Source organism: Lipophrys pholis, assembly GCF_963383615.2.
Source record: "Lipophrys pholis genome assembly, chromosome: 22".
Lineage (NCBI taxonomy): Eukaryota > Metazoa > Chordata > Actinopteri > Blenniiformes > Blenniidae > Lipophrys > Lipophrys pholis.
The window spans coordinates 1,123,333-1,137,956 of record NC_137644.1 but is presented as its reverse complement, the minus strand read 5'-3'; the positions used below and the strand labels follow the sequence as shown (position 1 = coordinate 1,137,956).

The 14,624-nt window shown below is 46.3% G+C and overlaps 1 protein-coding gene across 2 annotated transcripts in view; it reads right to left on the bottom strand.

Moving 5' to 3' along the window:
- The window catches only part of scube1 (signal peptide, CUB domain, EGF-like 1), a gene marked incomplete at its 3' end in the record, with an annotated part of 251,229 nt that overhangs the window by 91,628 nt on the left and 144,977 nt on the right, over positions 1–14,624 (bottom strand). Inside the window, exon 7 of one of the 2 annotated variants that reach the window (XM_080492502.1) lies at positions 287–376. The exons of the other annotated variant lie outside the window; for it this stretch is intronic. Within the exon in view, the coding sequence (XP_080348628.1) occupies positions 287–376 (90 nt within the window). The remainder of the gene's footprint in view (positions 1–286; positions 377–14,624) is intronic. 2 annotated transcript variants of the gene reach the window in all.

The window sequence follows — 14,624 nt, the reverse complement described above, 5'->3', positions numbered from 1 at the left end:
AACCTTTGACCCACCAAGAGTCTTGGCAGGCACAGTTAGGTAGAGAGTTTCTTTGTTTTGTTTTTTAGAAGAAATAATATCTTTCTAATCCTTTGCTCCAACAAAGGTTCCAACAAAAGTGTGAATGTGGGAGTGGACAAAGTGGGCACCAGAGGTTTACAGTTGGCTTTAGAACAAAACCATAAAGACTGAGAGGCAAATGAGGAAGAACAGAAGGAGTAATGAGGAGGGGGGATACAAGCACAAGCGCCATGGCAACACATAGAAAGAGGAAGAAAAGAGTTACCCATAAGTAGCCGCCGTTTCACCCGCTTGTCCACATCAGCTACTGACGTGGCATTGAATTCAGAGCTCTCAATTGCAGCCTCATCTTTCTCTAAAACACAAGTGACAAGGGGACAAACAGTGAGCAGCAGGTTAATGAGAAGCCCAATGACCAGACCTTCAGCCCCTCTTGGCGTTTGAGCAAAAGAGATAGATAGATAGATAGATAGATAGATAGATAGATAGATAGATAGATAGATAGATAGATAGATAGATAGATAGATAGATAGATAGATAGATAGATAGATAGATAGACAGACAGACAGACAGACAGACAGACAGACAGACAGACAGACAGACAGACAGACAGACAGACAGACAGACAGACAGACAGACAGACAGACAGACAGACAGACAGACAGACAGACAGACAGACAGACAGATAGATAGATAGATAGATAGATAGATGGAAAAAAGAAAGCCAAGAAGCAAGAAGCGACAGAGAAGCGCCAAATACCCCTGTTAGCATGTTAATCCCCAAAACAAATGATAAATTCCCCAGAGCAAATCAAAAAAGACAAATCAAAATAAATGGAAATGATCAGTATCAGTGTGGAGCTTACACAATGAAGCAGGAAGGAGGCAAAAAGTTCAGGGGAAAGGGTGACAGATTTGTTTTTAAAAACATAAATGATAGAGTTGTGGAAGGCGGATGTTTAAGAATGAGAAAGGGTTTGGGGATCCCCCAAAAATTGGATGCTGATGTTGCTGTTGTCGCCGCTGCACTTTTCAGTCTTCCATATCAAATGGCCAGTATCTGCAATCATTTCCCCCGTATTAGGCTGAAGGAAGAAGGCGAGCAAACGTTGGGGGGTACACATCTCCATGTGGGCACTGGGAGAGGAAAGGGTAAAGACTAACGGAGCATTTGAAGATGAGATGGTCGGGGGGAATAAAGGAGACTGGAGAGAGAGAGAGAGAGAGAGAGAGAGGAAGAGGAGGAACATACAGAATCGGTCTAATAATGGCTTACAATGGGTGAGGAGAGGTATATGAAGGGAAGGAGGGTTGCACACTCAAAAATGGGGTGGGGGGGTGAAAAGACATGCAAATCTAAAATAAACAGCGGGAGGAGGTAGTCTGGGCGCAGCACTGGTTGCCTGTTTGTCTATGGAACACATAACAACTGGCTTTGACAGCAATCAATGCTGAACACAGTCCCAAAAGTGTGTGTGTGCGTGCATGTGTGTGTGTGCGTGCATGTGTGTGTGCGTGCGTGCGTGCGTGCGTGTGTGTGTGCGAAGCATGTGTGTGAGGAAGGTGGTCAGAGCAGATGACCGTTAGACTGGCCTGCTGGGGGCTCAGGGTCTGGATGATAAGAACTTGGTAAAGTCATTAGGACCTGAATAAGCATCTCTATGTGAATGAATTCTACTTGCCGCCTTTGATGTGCACACTCACTCTTATGGGATGGATTGAGTGGTGAAAGAGTGGGTGCATATGGGGGTAAATAACTTCCCTTCCAACCTCCCACCCCACCCACATTGCACCCCCAGCTTTGGCCTATGAGCATTCTCTCCCTTTCCTGTCAGGTGCACGATAGACAAAGTGGAGGACTCTGTGAAGCACACTTGGGCCATGAATGGAGGCTTTCTGGTGCCGAGGTAACGGCTGAGAAAGTGCTCGTGTGAGATTGTGTGGAAGAATGCATGAGATTGATGAGTTGAGAGGCTGTGCACACCAGCATGTGTGCTCCTCTCTGAGCGTTCGCGCTGCCTGAGTGTGTGAAGAAAAAATAGAAAGAGTGTGTGGAGGACAGGTTGAGAAAAAACAGGAGTAGAAAGAGAAAGTCCTAAAGAAAGAAAGAAAAGTCCGAGCCCCTCTACAGCTTCAGCTCCAGGACTGAAATGGTGGCGAGGAGGTGAAGGAGCTGTCGGGGTGAGGAGTGGAGGGGGTGTGGTTAAACCATTCTACATATACTACAGATACAGAAGGAAAATGGTAAAAAAAAATAATAAATGTACTAGATAGAAATAGGAGGTTGCTACAAACATCAACAAGAATTTTATTACATTTTTTTAAAAAGGGGTCCAAAAAAAAAAAGCAAGAACCAAAAAAAGGTGTAGGGGGTTGTTGTGCAGTGAACCACACAAATGCAGTGGAGGCTCCTCAATGCAGCCGGGGCAAGCAGACATAAAGATAGATCAGTAAGAGTGAACCAGAGACAAAAAGAGAGGCAGCAGCAGACAAGTGGACGAGGCGGGACGCATGCACTGGAGAAGATCGTGAGAACTGTAAGCCTCTGAGTGGAGGTGAGCAGCAGAAACAGGTGCCCATGGATGGATGGATGGATGGTGGATGGATGGATGGTGGATGGATGGATGGATGGATGGATGGATGGATGGATGGATGGATGGATGGATGGATGGATGGATGGATGGATGGATGGATGGTGGATGGATGGATGGATGGTGGATGGATGGTGGATGGATGGTGGATGGATGGATGGATGGTGGATGGATGGTGGATTCATAGATGGCAGAGGGATGGATGTGTTTTCTCCCAGATGGAAAGTGAAGAGGAAGTGAGAGAGCTGGCAGGATGTTTGGTCGGGTAGTTTGATTTCATGAGAGCGTTTCTTTCTTTTTTTCCTAAGATCAGGCTGCAATCGAGATGTCTGTTTTTTGGGTTATGTACTGATATAGACAATCCCCCCCCCCCCCCCCCCCCCCCCAGAGTCACTCTCTCTTCTCATGCAGTGAGGATTGGTCCATATTGTTTTCAACCTGATGTTGGCTTCAACCTTGATACTCAGACAAGACAGGCAATCAGGGGCTATCACCAGAAAGCAGGAGGACAAAAGAGGACAGGAACCTGAGTAGCAGGTAGCAGACAGGAGACACTGGGATAAAAGGGAGAGGAGGGTTCACACTCTTATTCTGCTTCCTCTTCGCAGCCATGTTCTCAATGAAGGGTCCAGCTTCTTCAAAGTAGCTGCAAAGAAAAGCTGTTACCATGGGGGGCAGGCGAATACCTGCTGAGCATCGAGGGCCACAGGTGAGACTGTCCAGTGTTCAGTGTACCAACACAGCAGCAACATGGCAGTGGGAATGTGTGTGTGTGTGTGTGTCATCTGCTGTGTGTTTTCTGCTTGAGCTCGCCTGTTTCCACCACACTTCCCCTTCAAACAAACCATGCAAACTCTCAGAAACATGTCTCATGGAGTCTCCAGCAGGTCTCTTTAGAGGAGAGGTTGGTTGCCAGATCAGGCTGTGCTCACACTTTAAACCAGCTCTGGAGTAATCACAGAGCCACTGCAGTTTATTGGTGAGGAGGGACGGCTCAAAGCAGGATTAACACCAATGCAAACACATCTCACCGCATCTCTTCATCACTTCTTGTTTCCAACACATTCCAACATGTCTTGTGGGATATTGTGGTGAAAAAACCTGCACACAGTGAGTTTTTCTTATGGAAATGTCATACTTGTGTCATTTATAACCATGACGTCTGACACAAGATACCATGAAACATCCAAAACACACAAGCTTATATTTTCTTTTTGAATGTTGTGACAGTAAACCTCTCTAATAAAGTGTTTCTATCCAAAATAATATTGGCAAAAGTGTTAGAAAGGGAAAGTGTGAGAGGCAGAAAAATGGACCAAGGTGTTGACATGGGACGAGTTTGATGAGGACAGAATAGTAACAGTGAGAGGATATGTTGACTGGAGAGATCGCAGAGGGAGTAATCTGGTGAAAGTAGTCCTAGAAAGGAGAAAAAGGTGATTAGGACCAGCCGCATCAATGAGTCATGGCCAGCGAAGACTCATTGATGCAGGTGGTCCCATTGAGGCCCACCAAACATCCACCAGTAAAGGATCTGCTCACTGCTTGGTTCTAGATCCCACAGCTCTAGCGTCAGGGCTGATTTGAAAGCAAAACAGTGACCAAGGTGGTCATAATGTTGTGGCTTATTGGTTTTAAAATCTGTCCAAATGTTACACCTATTGAAGTTTTTCACCAACAAAGTGGCATCATAAATCGTGGCACGATTTTAGACGTCCACAGCAGCTGTAAACACCATTAGTCACAAGTGAACACTATCATAATACAGCAGGTAGCAGGAGTGTTAAATATGTCCCCAAACCACACGATAAAGCTGTGGGTCATCTGGACAGAGAAAGTAAGCACAGATATTTGGATAAAACATACATACATACATACATACATACATACATACATACATACATACATACATAATATTTTCAGCTGTATGTATGTGCATATTTAGACGACCAAGTTAATAATTCTATAGTTAATGATGAGTAAAGTTGTGTTGTCTGACTGGTGACGTGTTTCCACCAGGGGCGCAAAAATCTTTGGCCATAGCCTCTGGTTTAAAGTCGTACATGAGCAGTAGCTCGTCTACAATACAAGAGATCGGAGGACGTTGGGGAGAACCTTTCCTGAGCCCCGAGCTGAATGCAGCTGGGCTGACGTCTCAGCCGTCTGTCATAAAGTGCGGCTGATTGACGGGTCGAGTCGCGGGAGTTGGAGAAGAAAGGACAGAGACGCAAACTGGAGAGAGAGCTTAGTTAATTCAGTAAAGTCACTTAAGACAACAACCTTTTGAGAGGAGAACATATCAGGAGAAGATCGACGTCAAAGTCCTGATCAGCTGGACATCCTAATCCAGCAACAGTCAAAAGACAGAGGGACACAGTCCAGCCTGTCTTTTTCCAGGACCTGGTCCAGGAACAAGGCTGGACTCACTGCAGGTAGTGAAGCTGCTGCTTTATTCTGCCTTCCTGCCTCCTTTTCAAACGTCAGGATCCCACCCAGCAGGGATTCATACAAGTATTATGGATTTTAAACACTTATCAGAAAAGGCAAGGAAGCATGAACAAAATGCAATCCAACTTGCCATGTTTGGAAAAATAAATATTTCATGTCAGCTGGATGAAGACTACAGAATAGGAATCCATAAGCACATAGAGTTATTGACATGATAATCTGACCCAGCATGGATTAATACAGGTATTATTATTATTATTATTATTATTATTATTATTATTATTATTATTATTATTATACAAAATGTATGTACCAAAAATAGAACAGTACATGACATTATAATGTTGCTATTGTTGTTTGAATTTATGTAAATACACTGGTGAGATTCCTTAATAGTGTTTGCTTGCTTTTTGGTAAATGTCTATTTGGGAGTTATAGCGCCCCCTGAAGAAAACTCCACCAGACGTCACTGCCTCATGGTATGTTTACCGATGTTGTGAAGTGTGATCTAGCTACTGACCCCCACTTTGAGTATCACGATCTGTACAACAATGTTGGTCATTCGGCGATATGCATGGACATTCAGTAGTATGTGCCGGTATGCACAGCGTTATCAAAGTGTGTGTGTGTGTGTGTGTGTGTGTGTGTGTGTGTGTGTGTGTGTGTGTGTGTGTGTGTGTGTGTGTGTGTGTGTGTGTGTGTGTGTGTGTGTGTGTGTGTGTGTGTGTCTGTTTCTGTGTGTGTGTGTGTGTGTGTGTGTGTGTGTGTGTGTGTGTGTGTGTGTGTGTGTGTGTGTGTGTGTGTGGCTCCCTTCACAGATGCTGGGTGCACAGGTTGCATTGCCAGTGTGTGTGAGTGGGCGAGCGTGTGTCAGAGGTGTAGTAATATAGAATACTGTAATGCACGGTTCAGAGTACACCCGCCACTAGGGGGCAAACAAGGGCTACTCTAGTCAGTCAGCCAGAGAGCAAGACAGGCTTTGGACATTGTGCTTCCAGATGGATCAGTAAATGTCGACCCGGTTGGGCCAGGACAAAGAATATGGACTCCTGTTTGATATGAAAAAGCCACACTTTAACATGGTGGCAGCGGCAGTGGATTTTTGCTGAAGTTTTGAGTAGTTTGCTGCGGAGGCACCGGGGAAGTCCGGAAGACAGCAAAGTGCTAACGTGTAGCGAGGACTAGCATTGTAGATGACGAGCTAACGCTAACCGCATGGACGGACTCAGACCTCCACAGATACTGTGTCTGGACTCCAGAAATCTTTCAAAAACGTTGAAGTCCTGGAAAGACAAGTTTCAATTGTATGTTGGATTCAGGTGCAGTTCTCAGGAGGAACTGGAGACACCTCAGACGCACTCATGGTGTTCCTCAAGCAGAGGCTGGTGACAGAGACTGTAAATACGCCACAAACCCAATCAGGCAATGTACTGCCCAAGCCGAACCCTCAAACTCAGAGTGATACCTCCAACAGTGACGTGCCAAAGACGACCAGATGTGGTAGAGTTGTTCGTAAGCCTCAGCACTACAACGACATTACTACATAAAGGGCACTTGGGTAACTTTGGGGGGAAGAAGGGAATGAGCTTTGCAAGCCATTGTTTTGTTTTGGAAATGTGTAATAAGAAAAGAAAGTTTTATGTACTTGTGTTAAATTACATTTTTATTTGCATTTCATGTGTTTACACATGTGCTAAGAGAAAAAAAAAGAAAACTTTCAAAAGAGAAAGGATGTAGCAATATAGAATACTGCAATGCACGGTTCAGAGTACACCCGCCACTAGGGGGCAAACAAGGGCTACTCTAGTCAGTCAGCCAGAGAGTAAGACAAGCTTTGGACATTGTGCTTCCAGATGGATCAATAAATGTCAATCTGGTTGGGCCAGGACAAAGAATATGGACTCCTGTTAGGTGTGAAAAACCAACACTTCAACAAAAGGAACAGTGAGAAAAGCGGGTGATCGGAGCAGGTCGAGCTCAGGTACAAAGAGCTGCACATGTAGATAGTTAATGGCAAAATGAAGGTGCTGAGCATGAAACTGTGTCCTGTGTCCTGCTTCCGGACTACTGTGAAGCAAGGCAGTTAACTCTGAAGCTGAGAACAGCCATCATCGATCACTGCAAAAGAAACAACCATATCATGGACTGGGACAAGGGAAGGGTCATCACCTCGGAGAGAAACAAGCACAGACAGTGGCTAAAGGAGGCCATTGAGATCAGGAAGCAGACGACCATGGACTGGGACGAGGAGGCCTACACACCCTACACACCCTCTCACACACCTGGGATTCCATCCTCCAGAGACCACCTGGCGGCGAGGGGCGTGGCTGACCTGACAGAATCTGACAGATCTCTCTGGCCGGTCACCTGATAAAGACCGACACGTCATCACACGCCAGATGACACTGAGGAAGACTGCCCATGCAGCCGAAACATCTTTCTGCATCTACCTGTCGTTAAAAAGAGTTTATAATATATTATGAACGATTTGTCTCAAGTATCTCAAGTGTCAAATATCCAGTAAGAAATCTGCAAAAAGTGTTATACTGGGAAATGTTTCTGTTTTGCTGAGGCACAGCCAGAAACCAATAGTAGCTGAAGGCTGAAGGAGAGTCCAAACTCAGGATTAGTTCCTGCTACAAGGATCTCTGCCCAGACTGAACAAACACCTTTTGCTCGTCTTGATCAGGGTCCTGTGCGCAGAAATGGCCAAATTAGACATCTGACTGGGATCTGGCAACATTTCTCTGCTTAAAGGATCCAGAATTTGAGAATGTGCTGGCTTTCATATATCAACCTTCACTTCACCATACCCATAAATCCTGGTTTCCAGGGAAATTGTGTGTAATTGATGTGGATTGGCTTCTTACTGCTGACAAACCAAACAGCTGTTCTTTCACAAAAAGATCACAGACCTTCCTTTTTTTCTGTGGTCTGACCTGAACTGAGCTTCTAACTTTGTGACTAAACTCCTGTCCAGTGCCAATAAAGTGCTGTCTGCGATCACAGCAACACATTTATCAATGCTAACAAAGAATATTACAGGTTTAATCCACATACTGTACATGTGATGTCAAGGTTAAGCTGTGTTTTAAGCAGTTTGAAAGCTTAATCTCTAAGACAAACTAACTGAAGTGAAACTATTTCACAAAACAACAATATGTTCTAACAAACAGTGCTAAAACAACATAGAACTAAGAGCTGCTAAATGTCCCTTCCAGATCTAATTTCAGCCTTTATCTTTCAAATATGTGTGTAAAGGGAGAAGACTTGAACACAATTCCTTGTGCAACTTCATCGAAGGGTTCAGGTCATGACTTTACTAAATACAGACAATCACCACTTACTGGTTACCAATTGAGAAGGTGTGCTCATCCCAAGTGCTTTCAGACAGGAAGGATGGGGATTGAGGGCAACTCTAAATAGCTTCACTCACCTGGAAAGACACATTCGTCCTCTACAGATTAGGAAAAAAGGTTACGGTTATCTTTGGTTGTTCAAGACTAGTTAAAGCTCATTTTTGTATTGATACGAACTAGATCCAGGACACAAATCAGGATAACCAGGTCTTCAAGACTCCAGAGGAACGATTTAAACTATACTTTTCTCAATTTGTATAACATTGTCCACGTTTGTTTTTCATGCAGTTTGCATGTTCTGCTGTTGAAGTAAGTTCATTTACAAAAGAAAGGGCACTGTCTTCAGCAGTCCCCTGACTTTAAATTACGCCCCTGTCTGTTCAAATGATGTTATTTGAATTAGTGAAACTTTGATTTTTAACTAAATCTAAAACATTGACAGGTGAATAACTTGTGATTGACTGCCACTTGTCAGTAGACTACTTCCCTAGAATGATGATTCGTTTTATATAGGTCATGTCGTTGACCTGGATTTAAAGTGAATACACTGCTGTGACTCCCTGTTATTGGATTTATTATTAGCAGTGTTGAAGAAAGGTGGTTCTCTACTGTTACTTGGCTTCCGCATCCACCCAGAGATATATTGTATATATGTATCTCTATTGGAGTACCTGAACCCTCGGGTCAGGTGACGTGGATCATTTCTTTAAGACAACCCACCTGTGGACGTGGCTGACCGCCTATTTAACCTGCGTCAGCCGCGTCAGCCACCTCCCCAGTGATTTTTCTGATTCCACTGGAGCAGCGTGGCGTGTCGCTTACCTTTACAGGTTGGAGAGGGAGTGATCGTCTCTCGTGGTGGCTGTGTTAGGGCTGTCTTCACCATTTAAATATCCTTGCCGTTGCATTCTCTGTGTTGGCATAGGGCCTCTGTGGCGAGGCTTCAGTGCGGGGAACACAAGAGTCCTTGTTCCCGGTCCCAATCGGGCGATGGGAAAAGGCTCAGTGAGTTTGCTGACGGTGCATAGTAGACAATAAGCCGGTGTTGAGCATGCTGTCTCCGTGTGGAGACATCACACGTGAAGGACACAGGGCTCTTTCCTGTCCGCTCGGGTGTTGAGAAGTGGCTCACAAGTGCTTATTTCTACTCCGTTTTCGTACGACTTCCTATAACGTTTGAGGAGAGAGAGTGTGCACTCCCGGCTTCGGGAGCACTTCCTCGATGGAATTCTGCACGGGGTTCTTGCGAGAATTGGGGCTCTAACAACCTTAGGAGCGGAAGCTCCCCTACTGCCACAAAGGCCGGGCTGGGGTCCTGCGGACCTGAGCGCTACACTGGAGACGTGCCAGGGGCGCAGAAGTGTCTCTAGGGGGAATTGCAAGAGGTCCGTGAAAATCAAACATCTCTTTAAAAAAAGATTCTATGACAGAGGTCCTCAATAGGTGACCCGTGGGAGCTACCTGTCTGGCCCGCGGCGGCCCATTAGCTGCACATCAACGTGAAATAAAGTGCGATTTGTGGGTTAAAAAAAATGCGCCGCTCTACCTTTTTAATCCTCATCCCACACCGTAGTCAAAGCGCATCTGACGTAATTATGTCAATGCTGCGCCGCTCGGACGTCCACGGTTTTCAATTTCACGACCCGCGAAACCACATGTCATCCAACAGTGAGTCCAAATGTAAAAAAAGAAACAACCTGACCTGCAGTGTGAAAAAGTGGAGCAGGAAAAGCGTCAGTTGAACTCTGACTGGACTTTAGTTTTATATTACCGGCCCATGTTTGACCTGCAGCAGACTGGAGCGATCAGCAGAGTGGATCAGGACTTCAACTCTCTGCATGCAGCAGCTTTAATACCAACGAGCCTCCAAAATCCCACTGCCGCAAAACCGAAATTGAAAACATAGCGTGATACAAGCACTCCGTGTCTACGATATGTCGGCATTGGCACAAGTGAGCGTAAGTTAGTTGGTGATGTGGGAGCTGGCTGCTTCTCCAGTAGCTCTCCAGTTTCGTTAGCTCTCTTAACTTTTTAATCACGTTTTGCTTCTCTCTACTCTTCTTACGAAGAGGTTGTGTGACTCTTTATATATCCTATGGATAATTTTACCTCTTGACATGAAACCAGGAGCCAGTTTTCTCACTTATTCGAGAGAGGAACTGCTGGCTCTACGAACAATGGGACGAGCCGGGACACGACACATCATCCTGGCGGAGCTGAGGAGGAAACCCAGGGGCTGCAAGGCTGGGGCTAAGCTAAAGGCTAACCGAGCGGACAACCGGAGGTGCTACAAACCATCGATTCCCTCCGTCATCATGGGAAACTTGAACTCGCTGACGAACAAGATTGATGAGCTGTCCGCATTGAACAACCAGCGGACCTTCAGGGAGAGCAGCTGGTTCATCTTTACGGAGACATGGCTAAACCACCTCGTACCGGATGCTAACGTGGACCTGCCGGGATTCACCGCTGTGAGAGCGACAGAGACACGGAAGCGAGTGGTAAAAGAAAAGGTGGGGGGATCATCATGTACGTAAACAACCGCTGGTGTAACCCAGGATGTTTCTCTGTAAACAATGTGTGGCGTTGCCGGGACCTTGAACTGCTAGCCGTTAGCCTGCGGCCATATTATCTGCAGAGGGAGTTCAGTCACGTGATCCCCGTCAGTGTTTACATCCCACCGAGACGCAGCCACCTGATCCCCGTCGGTGTTTCCATCCCACCGAGAGCGGACACAGCCACCGCACGTGAGAGGATCCACTCTGTCACAGTGAGACTGCAGACACAGCACCCTGAGGCATTCAGGTTCATCTCAGGGGACTTCAACCGTGCACCTCTGGACCCTACCTTGGCTGTTTTCCACCAGGTTGTTGACTGTCCTACAAGGAACAACAGGACAATAGATCTGCTGTCTGCTAATGTCAGGGATGCATGCAGAGCCACACCCTTCCCCCCACTAGGGAAGTCAGATCACAACCTGGTTCACCTACAGCCACAGTACACCCCCCTGGTCCAAAACCATCCTTTCACAATACGCTCCATCAGGAGGTGGTCCCCTGAGATGGAAAGTGTCCTGAGAGACTGCTACAACACCACGGACTGGGATGTGCTGATCAACCCACACGGCGAGGACATAGAGGGGACGACACACTGTCTGACAGACGACCTGAACTTCTGCACAGATGTGGTCTCCCCTGTTAAGACTGTCCACTGTTACCTGAACAACAAGCCATGGGTAACGCGGGAAGTCCAAGCTGTCCTCAACAAGAAGAAGGCTGTCTTCAGGAGCAAAGACAGGGAGGCCATGAAGGCAGCACAGAGGGAGGTGAAACACTGTGTGATGGAAGCTGAGGACAGCTATAGGAAAAAGGTGGAGCAGAAGCTGATGGAGAACAACATGAGGGAGGTCTGGGAAGGCGTGAGGACCATCACAGGCCACAACAGCAAGACCAGAGTTGAGGGGGGGACAATGGAGAGGGCAAACGAACTGAATGACTTGTTCAACAGGTTCAACCAGTCCAACCCCCCGACCCCCACCCACTGCGGCCACCTTCCCTTCCCAGGCCCGGACAAGGTGTGTCCAAGAATACTAAAGACCTGCGCTACAGAGCTGGGGGAACCACTTCAACGGGGCTTCAACCTCAGCCTGCAGCTAAGGAGAGTGCCCCCCCTCTGGAAGACTTCCTGCATCGTTCCGGTGCCTAAAAAGAAGCGGCCCAGCAAGCTGAACGACGAACGACCGGCGGCACTCACATCACACCTCATGAAGACGTTGGAGCGGCTCTTCCTCAGCCTTCTCAGACCCCAGGTGCAACATGCCTACCAGCCAAATGTTGGTGTGGAGGATGCCATCCTCTACCTTCTACATCGGGCCCACTCCCACCTGGACAAGGGAAGTGGCACAGTTAGGATCCTCTTCCTGGACTTCTCTAGTGTCTTCAACACGATCCAGCCCCTCCTGCTCCAGGATGAACTAAAGACCATGGGAGTGGACCCCTACCTGGTGGCCTGGATCTCCTGCTACCTCACCGACAGGCCTCAGTATGTCAGGCTGAAAGACACCACGTCTGATACTGTGATCAGCAGCACTGGAGCCCCCCAGGGCACAGTGCTGGCCCCTCTTCTCTTCACCCTGTACACCTCGGACTTCTGTAACCACTCAGAGCTGTGTCACATACAGAGGTACGCTGATGACTCAGCCATCGTTGGATGCATCAGGGAGGACAGAGAGGAGGAGGATCGGAGTCTGGTGGGGGATTTTGCCGTCTGGTGCCACAGTAACCACCTGGAGTTCTACACCTCCAAGACAAAGGAGCTGGTCATAGACTCTGGGAGGTCCAGACCAAAGCCCAGACCAGTCCTACTGGAGGGAGAGGAGGTGGAGGCTGTTGACTCCTACAAATACCTGGGACTGTGGCTGGACAACAAACTGGACTGGTCAACACACACCAGCCACCTGTACAGGAAGACACAGAGCAGGCTGTCCTTCCTGAGGACACTGCTGTCCTTCAACATCTGCAGCAAACTACTGTGGATGTTTTATCAGTCTGTTGTGACCAGTGTCCTCTTTTACACTGTGGTGTCCTGGGGACAGCACATCCAAGAAGGACACGTCCAGACTGGACAAACTGCTCTGTAGTCAACATGAAGCCGGACTCTAGTAGTAGCAGTAGCTGCTATCCACCTCATCATCCTCCATCTCACATCCCATAATGCAAACTGTGCAATATCTAATTGTCTCTTCACTGCAAATGATCATACTTGTGCAATAATTCTTTCTGTATCCACAGATCAATTTTTCGTTAGGCCACTTTCACTCCTATATTTTGTTAGGAGTCTTATTCTTTTTGCCATTTCTATATCTAACTAAGTTAAGGTTAGTTAAGAGTTTATATTATTTTATATTTCTTGTACTATATTTTGCCAGGAGTCTAATTAAGAGTTAAGAGTTATATTATCTTATATTTTTGTACAATTTTTTGCTAGGAGTGTAATTCTTTTTGCCACTTCTATATTTAGTTAAGTTAAGGTGAATTACCTTTCTTCCTGTAACTCATCTTTGTTATCCTCTGGGTGCTGCTCCTCTTCTTTTAAGCTGCTGGAACTCAAATGTCACTGACGGAGACATCCCAAGGGATTAATAAAGCAAAGTCTAAAGTCTAAAGTTTAAAGTCAACAGCGCATCATCGCTTGTTTCATGGAACCTTGCCAAAGCTAAGAAACAATTTGATGATGCTGAGTTAATTTAAAAAAGTGGCGGATCATCACGAGTCGTTACGCCCCGTCACCATTATCGTTCCGCGGTGTTACAAACTAAAATGCGTAAAGCTGTGGCGGGCTGCTCTGTGCCGTTGCGCATCGTCACTTTCATTAATCTGTCAGGAATGTGGCGATTCGGGAGAATTTGTTATATTCAGTTGTGGATTTTGGTATGAGAGACGTGTCCAGCCACCAGAGCGCACCGCGCACGAGATGAAATGAGAATCACCGTCTCAGGTGCATCTCGTGGAGGCGGGTGTTCGCCCAGGGCGTAACACAAGTCGGATCAGCAAATGGGTATAAATATATATGACTCCACCCCCCCAGTTATTCTCCCAGCAGCTACTGAGCAGTTCACACACTCCAGAGCGCTCAGCATTCAGAGAAACTCCATGGAGTTGATCAGAGAGGAGGATGCTGCAGGGAGCGAATGCTGTCACTCTGTAGAACACATCAACACACATCACTTCTAATCCACAAGCTCAGTTAAAAACCTCACCAATACAGGTGATTTTTGATCTTCTTGAAGATTTATTGGAGCCAAAGAGATGTTCCAGGAATATCAGGAATGTCAGGCCCATTCCAGAACTATATTCAGATGTATTACGTCATATTACACGGCCAGAAGGTTGTGCTTTTCCCCCTTATGTTTAATTAAGGGTTAATACATTAGGGGAAAAAAACCATAACCTCCTTAGTCAATCACAGGTCAGTATGAGGGCCCATCCAGAACCAAAGCTATACTACAGTAAAAAGAGATTAAGGAGAAAATAAACACTGCTACACAAAGTAGAAGAAAAATAAGTGGACGACTTGACAACATAGAGAGATGGCTCAAATTAAAAAGACCGCTTGTTTCGGACAAAGCAGACTCTGGGCCGCTGGGGAAAAAAAAGAAAATAGACATCAAAAAGAGACTTTATAAAGAAGAATACATCAATCTGGG